The sequence below is a fragment of the Coccidioides immitis genome (genome assembly GCF_000149335.2).
Source record: "Coccidioides immitis RS genomic scaffold supercont3.4, whole genome shotgun sequence".
NCBI lineage: Eukaryota > Fungi > Ascomycota > Eurotiomycetes > Onygenales > Onygenaceae > Coccidioides > Coccidioides immitis.
Genome location: NW_004504311.1, coordinates 2,617,735 through 2,635,567, shown reverse-complemented (window position 1 = coordinate 2,635,567; position 17,833 = coordinate 2,617,735). Strand labels below are relative to the sequence as shown.

Sequence of the window (17,833 nt, the reverse complement as noted above, 5' to 3'; positions counted from 1 at the left end):
AATGGCCAATGCCTTTCTCCTGCTTACTCCCGGTTTATTCAGAGGATCCATGCAAAGAAATACCCTTGTGACATAGGGCCCCTCCTATTACCAGGGGTCCCCTAGGCCTGAAAGAGTCTCTCATCGCAAGGATCCCTTTCGAAAGCTCAGCTCCCATGATTCCCACTTTGGCAGACATCTCTCTCCTGTCGAATGGATACTCGGAGAGCTCAAGGGGAAAAATAAAAGAGGAGACACTGTCAGAAAAGAAGGGCTATCCGTGCATTTCAATTCTGCACGTGGTCCAGGAAGAATCATTTAGCCCTTTGAGATCAAGATTTTGGAGAGCCATTCCTCTCTTAGAGTCAAATACCATCCAATTTAGTCATTGTCACAGTATCTTTTGTTGCAGGGGAGCTCTGGGCAAAGACTGGGAGTTTGGGGACCCGAAGGCTGATTTCGCTCCTTTTGGAATTTGATGAGACACATTCTAAGGAATCGTAACCTGGAGGGATGAGGTTAGAATTCTGTAGGATTTGCTCTATCTTGAAGCGTGGAAAGGGGCATGGAAAGGGGCGTGGAAAGGGGCTCGATCGCGGGGACCTAGCCTCGGGCATTTAAACCACCGAGTACGATTCCATGATCCTGGGGGGGAGGGGGAATAGAGTGTACGGATCATATAATCGACCACAGGATGAAAGGCCATAAATGCCCTGTTGGAGATGGTGTGAGCCGGAGAGGTGATCAGGCGTTACGTTGAGAGGGATGTGGGCGAGTATTTAGCTGTGTCGTCTGCCAAGATCGTCAAACTTCCCCCTCATGGCTGTGCAAAACCACGCCAACTCTCGCACTCTCGAACGGCCCAAAAATAGGATTGGTAAGAATGAGCTTAGGAGCGTGATGAAGACGCTTCCATGCTTTCGCAGAGCAACTATTAGTTCGCCCCAGAGGTACGAGAAGAGAAGAATGTTGCATGCATTGAAACAGGGCATGCTAGACTTTTCACCAAGCGAGCGACAGCAAGGTCGCCGAGCTGCAACCTGCGGGCTCGAAACGATGGATCCTCGGGCCCTGCGGTGGAGTTCCCCTTGGACTCTCCAAGAGCCACCCTCAAGCCTTCGATCAGGGTCAACCGGAGATGGTCGCGCCCCTTTTGTGCGCTGGCACCGCCATGGTGTCAACTAGCGATCACCGGTGGATTCACCAGTCACTAGTCTCCCCGTTTCGATGGGTTTGGCTGCAGCTAAGTCGGTCTAGGCTTGAGCTATCACTTCAATTGTTTTCGCGCCGTTGAATGCGAAAGGAGAGAATTCCACGCCATATTGGCGAACTCGACCAGACCGCAAGGACGTTTTTTCGAGCCGCGAATTGCCTGGTTTCACTTTGCGGGAGACCGCGTGCATGTTTGACGCAAGAGATTGAGTAGGGCACTTCCCCGTCCATGGACTGGTAGAAGATTCGATTGTTTCTGATGACACGGACCTGCCGAGGACGAAACTCTCTGCATGATCCTGCTCGCATTATGCCCGGTTTCGTGGGTGGGCCACTCACAGCTTGTCGCAAGACAGCCGATCATAAGGCCAACAGGAAGATCCAGAAACCCCGAGTGTGACAGCCAAGTACCCAGTCACGCCAGAGCCATTTGACGAGTTATATAGGTAGTCAACCCTGTCCTTCGCGGTACTTGTTGCTTCGCGTGCTCCTTCGACCTTTTTCTGGCCGGAGGAGCATTGTTACTGCCAGCTTCATTCTGGGGAATGCCGATCTCTCCTCTCCGGAAGTTTGTGCGCATCATCAATCCGCACCTGTCTCTCGGATCTCCGTTGTTGGCATACCAATTGCAATCACGCATCATTGATGAAAACTTGGAGGTCAAGAACATCTGGTGACGGAGTACTCCATACATGCGACCCGAGTCCGCTCAGCGTTACGTCCACGATACTCGCCTCTCTGTGGACGATAACACGCGGCAGTCAACAATTCCCAGTTTATTATTCTTGTATTGCAGAAAATCTCGACTCCACCCGACCGATAATTCCTTTTCCTTGAAGCTTCTCGTTTGCGTCATCCAATCCATCATCACAATTTTGTTGGTACCCGAAATTGCCCTTCTCACATTTCTAGTGGTCTTAATGAAAACACTTACTGACTGTTGCCATGTTTCCGGAAGAGCTTAAGATCCGTAACCTCTCCCAACTGCTGCGCCATTGAGATAGCTAAAAGCCAGAAGCAAGCCCAATTGCTCAGAAGAAATTATGTGTGGCTAAGCTAGCCTCATGGATGCGCAACAACAACCACCTACGCCGGGGCCTCGGGCACGTCCGAAGCTCCCGCCAATTCAAACATCCGTCAACAGGCGGACGTCAATGCGTCCGAAGCCACCCCCCCCGGAATTGGTTACCGGCTCAACATCCGCAGACAGAGTCCCTCTGAAAGCACCCAAACCAGAGACCTCAAAATCGTCACTCAGAAGCCTTATCAACAAAACTAAATCTATTCGGCATAATAGCCCGAAGAGCGCTAGTTCCCAGTCTCCGATTGTGGATTCAAAGCCGTTTACCAATGTCAGTCCAATGTGCGAGGATCAGGTTACGCCGACCAGCACAAAACAATCCTCCAAGATAACTAAGTCTTATAGCGAATCGACAGTTCCATCTCTAGCCAACGGTTCCCTCAATTCAACCCCAAAGCTTTCCAAATCAGTCAAAGAACGGAAAGGTCAGGCAATTACTAACTGGAAGCCCCCACCGTTGTTCAAGGCTTACCCTCAAGCCATTAAACATGCGGTTTTGTCTGCACCAAATATGTCAGCCGAGGCGATTTTGCGGATCCAAGAGCTACTAAAGCAAGAAAGCCGAGAAAATAGTTATACGATCGACTCAAAGGGGAGAAAGGATCATAAACACGTCATGAAAGCCACTGACACTATTCACAAAATTGAGTGGTCTCGCAAGATATACATGCTGGTCACTAGTGGTTATCTACTTCAGTATAGTGCTGACGGTAGTTTCGATCGGTTGCCTGAACTGGTTCTGGAACTCGGGGAGAATTCTGTCGCATTTGCTAGCGATGCTCTTCCAGGGAAGCATTGGGTGCTCCAAATTTCGCATACTTTCGACGAGAATGGTACGACGGCTGTAGACAATAAGAGAGGCTTCTTGTCTCGGCTCCGACTCTCTGATTCGCCAAAGATGACACAGTCATTTTTACTAGTGTTGGACAATGCAAATGAATTGGCGGCCTGGCTGATCACGATGCGCCGTGAGATCGAGGGCTTACGCGGGCAGGAGTATGTTCCTGAGACCCCCATGGTTGATGAAACACCTCAACCTCTTCATCGGTATCGAAGCATGGCATCGATGCGAAAGCCCGCAACAAAGGATCGTCGACGAGCAAGCGATCAAAATAAGAATAGTATTGCCAATAGGTCATTAGTATCAGTATCTTCGTCTACACTCTCTCCATCGACGCAATCGCGGCTCGATGGCCTTGCCATCCTACAAGCAAATCGTCGATCTATGGCTCGGTCAATCGAAGCTCCCTCTCCTTCGACAGCAACCACAGGCAGTGATTTCGATCGCTTAAAAGATAACTGCCGGTTATCATATGCTTCCATTGGTACCAGGACCATCTCTAGCTCCTGTGGCTCGTCCCCGCCGTCTTCCTCAGCAGGTCCTAAGTATGCAATGACCAAAAGCTCATTTGGATCCCCTGAAGGTTTTCGAAATGAGCCAAATGGCCCGCTTTTGGATACGTGTTCGCGACCAATATCCACAGTTCGAGGACCGCCCTGTCTTCGGCGAGAGAGCGGCACTCTTGAGCAGCCAAGGCCGGAATACGTTTCGCCCCAAGTGGTGAGGCCGGTTTTAATGTCTACACCCAATTTTAGTGTTCCGGTATTCAGCAAACGATATTCTTCCGCGGTAAATGTGCGATCATCCCAGCCTCGCTCAATCACTCCTGTTCCCAATGTAACACCCGCTGCTGCTGTAGCGCAACTATCGTGTTATGATTCGGAAACATCAATTGATTCGAGCCCTGAGGGCCTGGCGCCAATCGAGCAAGGAGCGAGGACAAAAATGTATCCTCACATCGCTCGTGATGGTGTCAGACCATCAAGTGTAAGAAGTCGACATTCAGCCATCGGTACTTCAGAAGCTATGAGCCGACAAGCCAACCAATTAAAAACATACCAGCTCCCACCACGGAGATATTCGACATCCGAACACAGTGTTGACATGTATTCCCCTGTATCTGGAGGCTTTCTTGTGCCACCAGCTATCAACAAAGAGAGTGAGAGAACGGTTCAGGAAACGCCACAATATCGCTGGCCACTATTGACGGGGACAGAATCCACCGCGTGCGCGCGACACCCACGCGAGGACGGCACAACATCCCTACGGCGACCATTAAGCTTGCAAGCCAAGACTCCACGCGTATTACCATCAGAACATCCTCCTATGACCTTGATACCACAGAGCACACAAAATCCAAAACGTTTGGCAATCTCAAATTTGTCAACAGCGGCTAGATATCCTCCCATACCACCACCACAAAGCTTCCAGTCGCAAGCCTCCAGAGCTGTAGCCATCTCGAATGTCCCAAAGCCACTTAGGTACTACCCACCACCTCCGCCGTCACGAAGCTCCCACGTATCCAACCTTTCCCCCAAACGCAGCTTGCCGCAAATGGCCTTCGGGCCGCCTCCGGCGCCACCACCAAACTGTCCTCTGCCTGAGATCCCGCCTGCCTCTGGCCCTCGAAGACCCCCTTCTTGGACTTCTCCAACTGCTGCGATGAAACGGACACACATTCCTGTCCCTCAGACACGCGTGAATGGTGACCAACGAGTACTGGCCAGACCTTCACCCGGGCCTTATCGTGCATCCGTACCGGCAATTAATGCAAGCGGCCTGACCGATATGCGTGCAACAAAGAAGTCGGGTATTTTGCAAGCTTGCTAGATACTTAGAACCGTGCAATTGAATCAATCCGCCTAGGAAAATAGGCTGTGTACGATCCTTTACACAGTTTTTTCCCTTTTCGACGAAAGATTATTTTTCTCATTTTTTAATTTCGCGCATATACCCCAAATAATTCTCAACTTAATAAACAAAGCGCCGTGATCACTGTTTTATTTTTCGCATTTTGGCTTTTGCCTCCACTTCCCTGGCAGGGAACTCTTTTCTTTTTATATTTTCATTCTAATATATATTTGTGCACCTGTTTCGAGAGGTTTCACATACTTTTTGACGGTGTTATGCTATTATATGCTCTCTCATAATGTCTAGATATGCAACGGCAGGCTCTCCTGGTTGATGACTCTACGGAGGACGCGAGTCCATTTCTCCAAGTCCAAAATCTTATCCATGCCCCTCTCGTTCTTTTCGAATTCATTTTTTTTATTTTCAGTGAATACATGTACTACCTATATATATATATATATATATATGCATGCTTTTTGATGGGTATAACGATAAAAGCAGGGCGAGAGATAATTCCAATGTAAATATAATTAATAATATATACTCCATATAACGATGTGACGGTTAGCCAGCGGCCAAAAATGGCTGTTTTTAGTGCTGTTTTTGGCCTCCTGCTAACCACCGCCCCTCGATAACCACATGAATCAATCCACATGGCCACAGCCCTTCCCTCCACACACAGCCACAACTTTTTGGATCTGCCACCTCCTTTTGTGGCTCACTTTTATGCTCACTCACCTGGTCACTCATCTTTGTCTGGGGGAGCCAGAATTGACACAGCAAGCAAAGTGTCAATTCTGGCTCCCTCTTGACCATCATGTTCTCTCTAGTTCTAGATCCTGTCATGCTGACTGTCTCCTCTTCTGCTCCTGTTCTTCCTTCTGCTGGTGTCTTTGGCAGCACTGCATGTCTTGCCCTTGTCTATGAAAGCACTCCCTCTCTCAGTTTATCAGTCTATATTCTTTCTTTGCTGCTTGCTGGGCTGTCTTGACCATAGTGCCTAGCTTCCAACCTGCTGGACCTGATGATAAAGGCAGTCAGAGCAAGAGCACCAGCCCTGTGCTGGATGCCATCTTTTGGGACAGTAGATATGAAAGTGGCTTCCATAGCAGCCCTGGTGAGAATGAGGGTGATAGTGATTCGGTGCTACTTGTCAATTATAAACATTTCTCTTCCTTCGGTGTCGATGCAGTCTGAGCTATCCTGTCCGCAAACACCAGCGCACGCAATCCCCTTTGCTGATCGAATCACTCCTCGGGCAGTTTGATCTCTGTTTCGTCTGGCACATGGCCGAAAGCCACTTCAATCTCAAACATCGCTTCAGCTGGCCAGATAGCACGCCCGGTTCCTCTGGCAACTGTGGCATCATGTTTCTCAGGAGAGTGCGATGCTTCGCGAATCTCCCAGTCCTGTCTCGAGTTGACATAGCCATGACTAGCGACGTGTGTACCCTTCTCTGACATTTCTCCATCCTTGAAGCACAGGGTCAAATGCTCCCCCTTGGGAACCTTTTGATATTTGCCCCCGATGGTGGTCGTTCCATGTATACCTGATCTAACGGTTTAATGGTGATTACCTCCCCACCCGAAAATTGCACGGTACCAATTTACTTACCGAATAAGGATGGCTGTTGGATGTATCTTTTGGTCTCTTGCAGTTTGGTACGCGATGGCGATGTATTGTCTAACTGTTGTAGCGCTCGCCGGCCGTTGCAGGAAGAAAAATTTGACCAAGTTCAAGGTTGACATGATACTAAGACAACAAACTTGCAGCGGAGAGTAATTATTAAATAATACTGCCTCCAGGTAGAGTACGATGGAAGAATTGAACTGAGCCCGCTGCTGTAGCGAGGCGAGCAGCCGTATAAATACAGAGATGTCTCTCAACTCCGCGATCATGACTCAACCCATGCTTGCTCAGCCTTCGCTTCCATTTCCCTGCTGCCGCCTGAGTATTGATTGGTTCTCATCCTCCAGACTGCAGTCGGGGGCCTCACCATGAAAAGGGATAAAGCCCTTGTGGGTGTAGAGGATGCGCGTTATCCCCGCGAATGCCGCTAGATTGACCCAATGCGATCGATGTACTCCGTACTCCGTATTCAGGATCAAAAAGGAAGAATATTGCGAGGTGTGACCTCAAACTGTCGGCAGGATGCACGGACCCCGACATGCGGCAGAGCTGGGGGAGCTGAACCCCTGCTTTATCGGTGAGTTGACTCCGCTTGCCCAGCTCTGCCAAAACTACGGCCTCTGATTGGCCAGTTTATCACCTCCTAACCGAAGGTGCTTCGTAAAACATTGGCGTGAAAACACCTTCCATTCCTGGCACTCGCTTGCATTGTTTACGTCTCACCCTCTTCGAGTTTCCACTCTGTTTGGACCCTCTTCCCATCATTGCTTGCTGATGACTATGGCCAGTTGCGCCCGCGTTGCAAAGGCGTTGCAGTACTGCTGCCGACAGATTCGATTTTTCACCCCAACCAAAAATATGCCCACCATTATGGAACCAAGCAAAGTCAAGTATGCGTATGTCGAGGAAGGTGTCGAGCGCCTGGACTACTATGTCCGTGGCGGGTACCATCCGGTAAAGATTGGTGACGAGTTCCAGGAAGGCCGCTATGTCATTGCCCATAAACTTGGATTTGGACGGTCTGCCACTACCTGGCTGGCTGAAGACAAAGTAATGAAAAAACTTGTCGCCCTCAAAATTTCCACTGCAGAATCAGTTGAGCGCACTCATGAGGAACAAATTCTTTTACGACTGGCTAAGTCTCGATCAGCGTTGCCCGGAAAAGCCATAGTCCAGACATTGCTTGATTCTTTCACCTTCTCTGGGCCGAATGGGACGCATCGGTGCTTGGTTATGGATGCTGCGAGGGTCAGCATTCATGTTGCAAAGGACATGGCTTATCACCGCCTTCTCCAGCTTGAAGTCGCTAGAGCCATTGCATCCCAATTGATATTGGCACTGCAATTTGTACATGCTCAGGGGGTCGTTCACGGCGGTATGTTTTGGTGCTATGACATACCTGACCTGGCTTATAGAGTCTAAACCAGATGACACAGATCTTCACGCTGGGAATATTCTCCTTCATCTACCGCCAAATATTCGGAGCATGACCCGCGAACAGCTGTACATAAATGGTGGAAGGCCTGATGAGGAGCCTGTTGTTCGTGCAGACGGCTTACCCCTTGATAATGGGGTTCCTTCTAAGGTTGTTTTCCCGGTGTTGCTGGGGCTTGGAAGTGATGAGATCAAGTTGGCCGATTCTTCCATTCTACTTACAGACTTTGGAGAAGCTTTTGATCCTCAAAGAACACAGCGATTCACTGCACATGCACCAGTCCCCTTATCACCGCCGGAATCTCGCTTTGCGGATGAACTGCTTTCTTTTCCATCAGATATCTGGACGCTCGGGTGTGTGATCTGGGACCTTTTTGGATCTAGTCCACCATTCGAAGCTTTCCCCGGCTCGCAGGATGACATTACTGTTGAGCATGTTGAGACATTTGGTAAACTTCCGGATCAATGGTGGAGCAAGTGGGAGACCCGCGGCAACTGGTTTGATGAAGATGGCCATAAAAATGTCAAGGAGAGCCTGCGGCAGTATTATGGCAACACCAGCCGGAGCTGGACCCAGCGGTTTGCGGAGATAAATATCTCGCGGAAGAGCAAGAAGCTCGAGGCCTTTGACACTGAAGAGAAAAAATCATTTCATGACATGATGCAATCTATGTTAGTCCTTGAGCCGAGTGAAAGGGCTAGCATAGACAATGTGGTGAGGTGTGAGTGGATGCAGCGATGGGGTCTGCCTGAGTTTCAGAGAATGCAAAGTGCTTTGAGAGACTGATGCTTTGCCGCCAGTCTTGCTGATTGAAATTGTTGCTGCAACGTGTGCGGAGGATTGTGAGAGCGGTCTTGCCTGGATGAGCCCTCGGGTATAGGCCTTTGCCCGAATGCGGAGTCTGCCATCACATAAGTAGAGAAGAAGCAAGCACAGCTAAGATATTTATACATTTTATAAGCATGAATATGGGCCAGCACCTTGTCAAAAAAAAAAAAAAAAAAAAAAAAAAAAGCCCTGGGAATGAACTCGTGCTCATGGCAAAACGAGACATGAAATAGTACATGTTGGACATGCTCCACAAACCCTTCATCTTATTGCATTTGGCACTGGGGATAGAGCACACTGGGCTCTATTTATTTCCAACAGCACGGCGGACCCGACCGGTACTCTTGTGCACATCGGGATAAGAGGCGAAGATGTCAAGTCTGGTGATGGTGAGGCAGAGCTACTTATCAACTAGTTCCAACTGTCAGTCTTTCAATTGATGTCTTGACCAAATTACGATGAAGATTTCCGTCTCGAATCCAGGAAGTCTGAGGATTGCATTGGCCAGGGTGGCCGAAGCTACCATACCGGAAAAATGAGCTTTTCGGGCAACCATCAGAAAACATTTATCCGACGCGACCTGTTGAACCACAGATTGCAAGCTTGAAACTGTAGATCAACCATATATTTACAATGCACATATAAAGAGTCTGAAACATATAGAATTCAGAACATATAATGCACCAATTGAGGGTTTTGAATCTAATTCAGAAGCTTTTCAATTACTAGAAACTAACTAAGTGTTTACACAACACCTGCACAACCCAAATTATAATGAATTTTTTTTTTTTTCTTTTTTTTTTTTTTTTTTTTAAATTTCAGAAGCCTCCTCACTAGTTGGAGTCTCTGATTCAGAGACAGAGCATAAAACTAGTGCAGAAGAATTATCCGAGTGAGCCTATTCAGATTACTTAATCATACTTTCAACCAAATCAGCTCTACTGTCTTCAGTTAGAGGCAGGCCTGACACAGATATGTTTAACTGCAACTAAACAAAGAAAGAAGATGTGATTAAAGTAAAGAAGGAAGAGAAAGAAGCAGATACAACAGAGAGCAAAGCAGCAGTAAATCAGTTTATCTTAACTGCTGATTTACAGATAGTGTTAGGAGGGGATCCAACATAGACTTCATAGGTTCTTCTAGGTTTGAGATACAAAAGAGCTAAATGGGTGTGATGCCCACAACTAATGGGAGGAAGTTGTGTGTAAAATGTATAGATCTGCTAACTAGAAGACTGAACAGTAAGGTTCACACAATCTGTAAGGATTGTGTGATCCTTATATGTTCAGAGATATGGCCACATGATGTCCCAAATATCTGACATTGTCTGATGCAAGATTGGTCTAGATCTATATTTGTAATACTATTTTCTCCTTTAAAGACCTCAGATTCCAAGATATAAGACTACTGAGATAGTTTTTTTGTACATCATTATAGCTCTCCTGTCATTAATGGAGTGTTATAGATTCTTGAATGTACAGGCTTCTGCATCTCTATCACTTGTTTATATAGATATCTCACATGTGTATCACTACTAATTATAGTAGACATCCTTCATATTCTTTATTATAGAATATTAATTATTTTATTATGAAAGTCCAGCATTTTATTATATTATTGTCTCTTTATTTGTTTGCTTATCTGGTTGCTATATTATCTGTTGTCCATTGTTATATTTGTTTATCAACAAGTTATAAAACTAGTAACTTTAATGTGTTGCTGTATGAATATAAATAGAGAGTTCTTTACTCTCTTTCTTCTTCTCTTTCTTCTACTTTATCTGGATGCATGTGTTGTTATCTCTTCAGTCTAGCTTATCATAATATTGTTGTCAAAAGATTTTATTTCTTATAATAAGAAAGATACTCTTCTGTATTCTGTCTGTATATACTTAATATTTACAGACTGCTTAGATAAATCTGTATCATATATATAGAATGCCAGTCAAGAATTGTGTGTGCATTGCTTAGAATATCAGACTTGAATCTGTTATAATATATATGTCTCTTCATCTGTCTTTCTTGTTGTTCTGACATAAGTATAGGTTTCAGAATCCACTATTAGACTTGTTTGTCAGCTTCTAAGACTTTAAGAGAAATACTATAGTTTTAATATAGCTGATCTGTGTTGTCTGTATAATATAAAGTGCATGAGTGTACTTGTGCAAGAGTTTTATAAGCTTGACTCTAAAGCTATTAAATACTATTACTGCTAGACTACTTTTTATCTTGAAGACTCTTCTATAAAGTGCTGTTATCCTGCATCACATTATGAAATCAAAACTGTGAACCTCATGTTTGAAACAGAATCTACTAAAGATAGTTTATCTGAGCTTCTTCATTTAACAACTCTAGTTTGTACTATTCTGTCTCAGATAGAAAATGAAATCAGAAACATCTGAATTTTGCTTAATTATTTTATTACTTGTTTAATGAATAAAGTTAAAGGTTTTCAGAGTATTACAGAAAGCAGTCTTGTAGATTTTCTTTATTATTTTTACTTATTATCAGACTAATCTCTGTCTAGACCAATCTTACATCTTTCATTAACTGTCTGACTAACATTATTGTTATGAATCCTGCAGCACAAAAACAGAACACACAGGATAATTAGATGAAACCTGACAAGATGGAATTACAGACTGTTGTGGAAGAACTTTAAGGCAAGAATCATGTAACTAATAATAGAACTGATAAGCTGACCAATTACACTGAGCACAATAGAATTAATTAAAGAATATAGCAAACATATTACAGTAGAATAAATAGGACAGCTTAGCAAGATTATCACCAGAGAAGCATCATGTATATAAGAATACTTATTATCAGAGATTTAATGAACTTGTTCATTATAATCAATCTTCTTACTTATCTACTAGATATCTTTAAATCAGATACTTTTATATCTTGGTTACTTTCTATACTATCAAAGTTCTGTAATAATATATGATTATATTGGATTCTGCTACTCTTGAGAAGACTATAGTCTTGCTCTGACTTTATTACATCTGCATGAAAACTTTTTATCATCAGAGCAAGACTGCTAGCTTAACTAAAGCACTATTGAACTATTGATTACTATCTTAATCTGTTATTACTTACTGTAATACTCTTTAACTCTCAAAAATTCAAGAGTATCACATAAATACATAATATATTAATCACTTCTGACTCAGAAAAGAATATACTTGAGATCTTAGAGATTATATATAAAGAAAGAACTTTCTGTATCATATTAAAAAATAAAGATATAATTTTATCTTATATCAAGATCTAATAAAATATAGGAACTATATCTGCATTCAAAGCACCAGCTGCCAATGCTCAAGATCTTATAAAGAGAATCTTGCAGCTTGCACAGATTACTGAGAAACTTGAAGAGTAGAACTATAAATTAAAAGATTATAATAAGTAGCTTAAAATTCAGATTATGGCTATTCTATCTACCAGACAACAGGAAAAGAAAGATAAAGTTAAAGTTAATTTACTGAAACTCTTCAAGAATAAACAAGAAAAATTACAAGCTTTCTTGAGATAACTATGCATCTACATAAATATAAAAGACAAAGAACTCAATAATAACAAGAATAAAATAATAATAGCAGTATTATATCTTTGTGAAGCAGTATTTGATTAGTTCAACATCTATCTGTAGAATTACTGTAAGAAAGATGAAGATGATCAGAATAACAACATGCTTAAAATTATTAATAGTTATGACATCTTTATTTAGATATTGAAAACCACTTTTGAAGAAGTTAAGAAATGAAATATGACAGTCCAGCAACTACATCATATATAATAAAAGATATCATTACAAGACTACACTATAAGATTCCAGCAAGTCTGTGTCAACACTAATTAAAATAATAAAGTCTTAGCTGACACTTTCTATCAAGAACTATTTGATGAGATCAAAGATAAAATAGTATAATTAAAGAAATAACTATACACTTTAATGAAAATAATTGAAGTGGCAGTCAGAATTGAAAATCAACTTTATAAATGAAAGATGGAGAAACAAGAAAAAGCACTATAGAAGAGAGCCAGTCTATTAAATTATACAGGAAATTGAGGCTAGAGTAAGCAAGTACAACCAGATCTCTATAAATATACACTCATGAAGCTGAATATGATAAAGTTTGACACTCTTGATAAGAAAGAAAAAGAATGAAGAAAAAAGAAAAAACTATACTTTTATTATATCAAGCTAGAATACTGAGTAAGATAATGCAGAGTAAAGAAGACAGATTAAAAAGAGAAGAAACTCAGAGTAATCTTAAAAGAAAATGAAGAAGATTCTAAAGTTAAATAATATCTTCAAGTAATAACTTAGAAAGAGTAAACTGAAGAAGAACTTCAATAACAGTTCAGAAAGATATTTAAAGATTAAGTTATGAAAGCTTATCTGAAGCTACTCCAGCAGCTGGAAAGTAAATTAAAATACTAAAACAAGCTAGATGACAAATAATGAGAGTTATATGAAGAATTATGTGTGAGAACAAGAAATAAATTAAGTAATGATTGGAGAATTTGATTACTTAACTGTAAATATTATTACAGACAAAAAATAAATGAAATTCAAGATTCAAAACACAAGAAACATGCTTAATATCTGATCTATAAATATTTATATATACTTCACCAGAAATAACAAGAAGAGTTTGAATGATAAACACAGATTACAGAAGACTTCATATATTATAAAGACTATAATTGTAACATCAAGAATTGCCAGTATTGCAGATATGATACTGAGAAAGAAGAATAGAAGATATCAGATCTACAGAATATCTTATATATAAAATATTCAGATTACACCAGAATTTATTAAAGCTTTTACTATAAAGATAATTGCTCTATTCATTAAGATAGAAAGAATGATGAATATTATTTATAATTACTGAAGAAGCTGCAAGCAATCCAGAAGCAAGATAATAGCAATGATAAAGAATATTAGTTAAGCAAGAAAGAAAAGCCCACATCAAAACTGAAAAAAGAGCTAAGCTGGAAAATACTAGAATTTGAGAAATATGAAAAAGATGTCATAAAAAAATAAAGTCTTATAAAAAATAAGATACTTGAAGAGAAAAAATGTTCAACAGCAAGAATATTATAAATTCAAGACAACTAGTTGCACTGAATAACATGTAAAGAAAACAACAGATTATTAGTAATAATAATATGTGAACAGCACTGGAGTGAAAAACAAAAAGAGATGAAAGAATCAGATTATTCTTGTCATAATAAATTTGAGTACAAATATTAATACAAATTCCATAAAAACAAGAAATTTTGGAAAATGGCAAGATTTTTGCATGATTTAGAAGAATGTGAAATCTGTATAGAATATAGAGACAACAAGTATGTGTGAAGAATACATAAAATCTAATGTACTAACAAGAAAAATTGCATAATATATAATCAGGCATTCAAGATAACTCTTGTTGATTTGAGAAATGAGTGAGCTGTTATAAATAAGAGTCTGTAAGCAGCATAAATAAGCAAGTAAGATTATTAGTTATTAATGAACAAATCTGTTATCTCAGAATTATAATAATCTTACTTAGATTAAAGTGTGCAATAGTCTTAGTAGATTCAGAAGTGACTGAACTATTTATTAACAGAAGATTTACTGAACAACCTGACATTATAAAGTAAATGAAGAAATATCTCTACTACTTATTGAGACTGGAAAGAGGAATTCTGAATAGAGTTGAAGAAGAGATATACTTTATCAGAATAAAGATAGAACAACATCATGGGCAAGTGTATTTTGAAGTGATGAATTTAGAGAACTATAATATAGTCTTGGGATACTCTTGATTGAAATAACACAATTCAGAAATTAACTAGTAAGAAGAAAAGATTAAGCTGACAAACTGTAAATACTCTCTTGAATCAGAAAGCCATGATTAAAGATTTACACTCAGAAACAACTTAGACAAAATACTAGCTGTAATAAGTTAGGTTAATCAGAAGATACTGTGTGAAAAACAATTAATCAACATTAAAAAGACCAATAAAAATCTGACTCATGATAAAAAAGTAGATCAAACTACAAAGAATTTCAACAACTTAGTACAGCTGCAAGTACAAAAGAATAATCAGGACAAAAAAATCAAAAAGACTCTATTAAAAAAATTTTAAAAATACATTAATATATTCAGAGAGAGAAATTGGAGCAACAGCTTACTAAAGCATGAACTCTAAAATCATGAGATAAAGCTACAAGAAGGAAAACAACTAATAAAACTGCTAATATACAGGTTGAACAAAAAAGAATCAGCTGAAGTGAAGAAATATATTAAGAATAATCTTCAGAAAGATTACATAAGAAAGTCAATATTACTGACAGAATACTCAATACTGTTTGCATTAAAGAAAGACAGAACTCTACAACTATATATGAATTACAGACAGTTAAATAGCATTACAGTCAAAAATTATTATCTGATACTACTGATTGAGGAAGTGCAAGACAGATTAAAAGAAGTAATATAATTTACTCTAATTGACATTAAAGATGTCTACTATTGGATACAAATCAAAAAAGGCAACAAATGAAAGACAGATTCTGAAACAAAATATCTTGATAATGTAATTATATACACCAAAGAAGACTGAAAGGATCACACTGTAAAGGTCAAGAAAGTACTAGAAAAACTACAGAAGTATAATCTACCAGCAAAACTAAAAAAGTATGACTTTCACAAGAAAGAAATCAGATATCTTGAACACATTATGTCAACAGAAGAAATACAGATGAAATCAGGAAAAATCAATAAGATACTACAGTAACTGATATTAAAAGAAGTCAGAGAAGTGCAGATGTTCTACAGACTAGTGAACTACTACTAACAATTCATACATGAATTTTCAAAGAAAGCAAGACCACTCATACAGCTATTTAAGAAAGACAAACTATTCAAGTGAACAATAAAGTGCTAACAAGCATTTAAAGTAATAAAAGACAAATTCAGAAAAGAAGAAATGAGAAGGCACTACAATTCAACAAAAAGATGTGTAATTGACATGAATATATTAGATTGCATAATAGCAGAAAGACTACAACAATCAGACAAACAAGAAAGACTGAGATTAGTTACATGCTACACAAGAACAATAACACTAGTCAAACAGAACTATAATATTCACAACAAGAAACTACTAGCAATAGTAGTATTACTGAAGAAATAAAAGATCAAACTGCAAGAAAACCAACATCAGATAGAAATTATCTCAGATCATAACAATCTGTAATACTTTATAACAACAAAAGAGCTTACAAGAAGACAAGCTAGATGATATGCAGATATACTAGTACACTACAACTTCAAGATAAGATACTGCAAAGATATAGAGAATGCCTAGATGAATACACTAAGTTAAAGATCAGATCTGATGAAAAAAGAACAAGATTCAAGAACATTCTTTAAAAAATTAAAAGAAACAAAGAATATAGTTCTAAATCAACAGATATTAAGAGTAACAAGAATCATTACAGAAGAATCAGACATTAAAGAAAAAATTAAAAAAGTAATAAAGAAAGACAAATACACAAGAAAGATTAATAAAGAAAATGAAAACTTTAAGAAAGAAGATGAAATGATACTATATTATAAACTGATATATATACTCAAAAAGGTCAGAAAACAAGTAATGATACAAGAACATGACACAATCACTACAAAACATTTTAGAACCAACAAGATAATGGAGAAAATTACAAGAACTTACTATTGGCCAGAAATGTGAACAGATATTCAACAACATGTTAAAGAATGTAAGATGTGTGTACAAAGCAAAGCCAGCAAACACTAACTATATGAAAAACTGCAACCAATACTATAACTGTAAGAACTATGAAAGTTTATAGCAATGGACTTCATCATAAAACTTCCAAACTTAAAGAATATGAAAGAGAAGAAGTATAACTTAATACTAGTAATCACTAATCAATTAACAAAATATGGATACTTTATACCATTCAGAGAGACAATAATAGCACCAGACATAGCAATAGTAGTACTATAAAATGTACTTGCCAACTATAAAATGCTAGAAGAGATAATTACAGATCAAGATATCAGATTCACAAGCAAATTCTGAATAACATTAATAGTACAACTGGAAATTGAACAAAAAATATCAACAGCCTACCATTTACAAACAGATGGACAGACAGAATAATTAAACCAAATCTTGAAGTAATATTTGTAAGAATACATCAGCAAATCCTGATCAGGCCCCCCATGCCCCACAAATTTTAGTCTAATTTTTCATGCTGTGGACAGTCTTAGTGCTCTTGGCACCATATAATTGTTCTGGCTTTGCTTCAGGCCACATTTTTGATTTTCTTGTTGCTCCAGATTTGCTCTGGACAAGTTTTTCTACTTGTGATAGCCCTGGGCCTGCTGGGCTTCACCAAATTATTCTTTAATCATTTCTTTTACTCACTGGGCCAAGCTGTCACTCCTGTCAGTACTTTGTACTCTTAGCTACTTGAAGTTCTGACTTTACACAATTAAATATAAGGCAAACATTTTTATTTTTGTAAGAAACTCACTAAGATTTAATTTAGTTGTGAGTAACAAATCAAACTGTAAAATATCATAAATTCTCAGAAACTCTTAATCATTTGATGCTATATAGAGACTATATGCAAACTGGAATTTTTTGCTTTCTGCTACTATCCAGTTTCTCATTCTTCTTGTTCCCATCATTTATTTTGTCTCCAGTCAAACACAGCAAGTTGCTCAGATCTGTTAAGAATAATTCATCAAGATTCATGTATTTCTCAGGCATAATGAGTGATGGTGTACCCAGCATGGGGACTCTTTCAGATAATAGATAATTTTGTAAAGGTTCTTGCAAGCTTGAACCTACTGAACAGGCAGAATCTTGTAGAGGCAGATCTGTATTTGTTTTCAAAGACACTGTAATAGAGTTCTCAGGTTCTGTAGTCAACTACTTAA

At 39.8% G+C, this 17,833-nt stretch overlaps 4 protein-coding genes across 4 annotated transcripts; 3 read left to right on the top strand and 1 right to left on the bottom strand.

The window, feature by feature from the left end:
* Positions 1–798: 798 nt before the first annotated feature.
* Positions 799–1,164, top strand: CIMG_05193 (uncharacterized protein; the record flags this gene model as incomplete). The annotated part of the gene is made up of 1 exon (XM_001245751.1): positions 799–1,164. The coding sequence occupies one exon, from the start codon at positions 799–801 to the stop codon at positions 1,162–1,164; it is 366 nt and encodes a 121-aa protein (XP_001245752.1).
* Positions 1,165–1,336: 172 nt separating this feature from the next.
* CIMG_05192 (uncharacterized protein) lies at positions 1,337–5,532 on the top strand. Its single transcript, XM_001245750.2, has 2 exons — positions 1,337–2,068; positions 2,150–5,532. Exon 2 carries the CDS (start codon positions 2,256–2,258, stop codon positions 4,941–4,943), a length of 2,688 nt encoding a protein of 895 aa, XP_001245751.1. The 5' UTR covers positions 1,337–2,068; positions 2,150–2,255; the 3' UTR covers positions 4,944–5,532.
* Positions 5,533–6,211: 679 nt separating this feature from the next.
* On the bottom strand, positions 6,212–6,712 carry CIMG_05191 (uncharacterized protein; the record flags this gene model as incomplete). Its single annotated transcript, XM_001245749.2, has 2 exons — positions 6,212–6,518; positions 6,579–6,712. 2 exons carry the CDS (start codon positions 6,710–6,712, stop codon positions 6,212–6,214), a joined length of 441 nt encoding a protein of 146 aa, XP_001245750.2.
* A 661-nt stretch (positions 6,713–7,373) lies between these two features.
* On the top strand, positions 7,374–8,814 carry CIMG_05190 (CMGC/SRPK protein kinase; the record flags this gene model as incomplete). Its single annotated transcript, XM_001245748.2, has 2 exons — positions 7,374–7,968; positions 8,009–8,814. 2 exons carry the CDS (start codon positions 7,374–7,376, stop codon positions 8,812–8,814), a joined length of 1,401 nt encoding a protein of 466 aa, XP_001245749.2.
* Between the last annotated feature and the right edge of the window lie 9,019 nt (positions 8,815–17,833).

Excerpts from the sequence above, each read along its gene's own strand:
- CIMG_05192 (XM_001245750.2), top strand. The coding sequence starts at position 2,256 with ATGGATGCGCAACAACAACCACCTACGCCGGGGCCTCGGGCACGTCCG.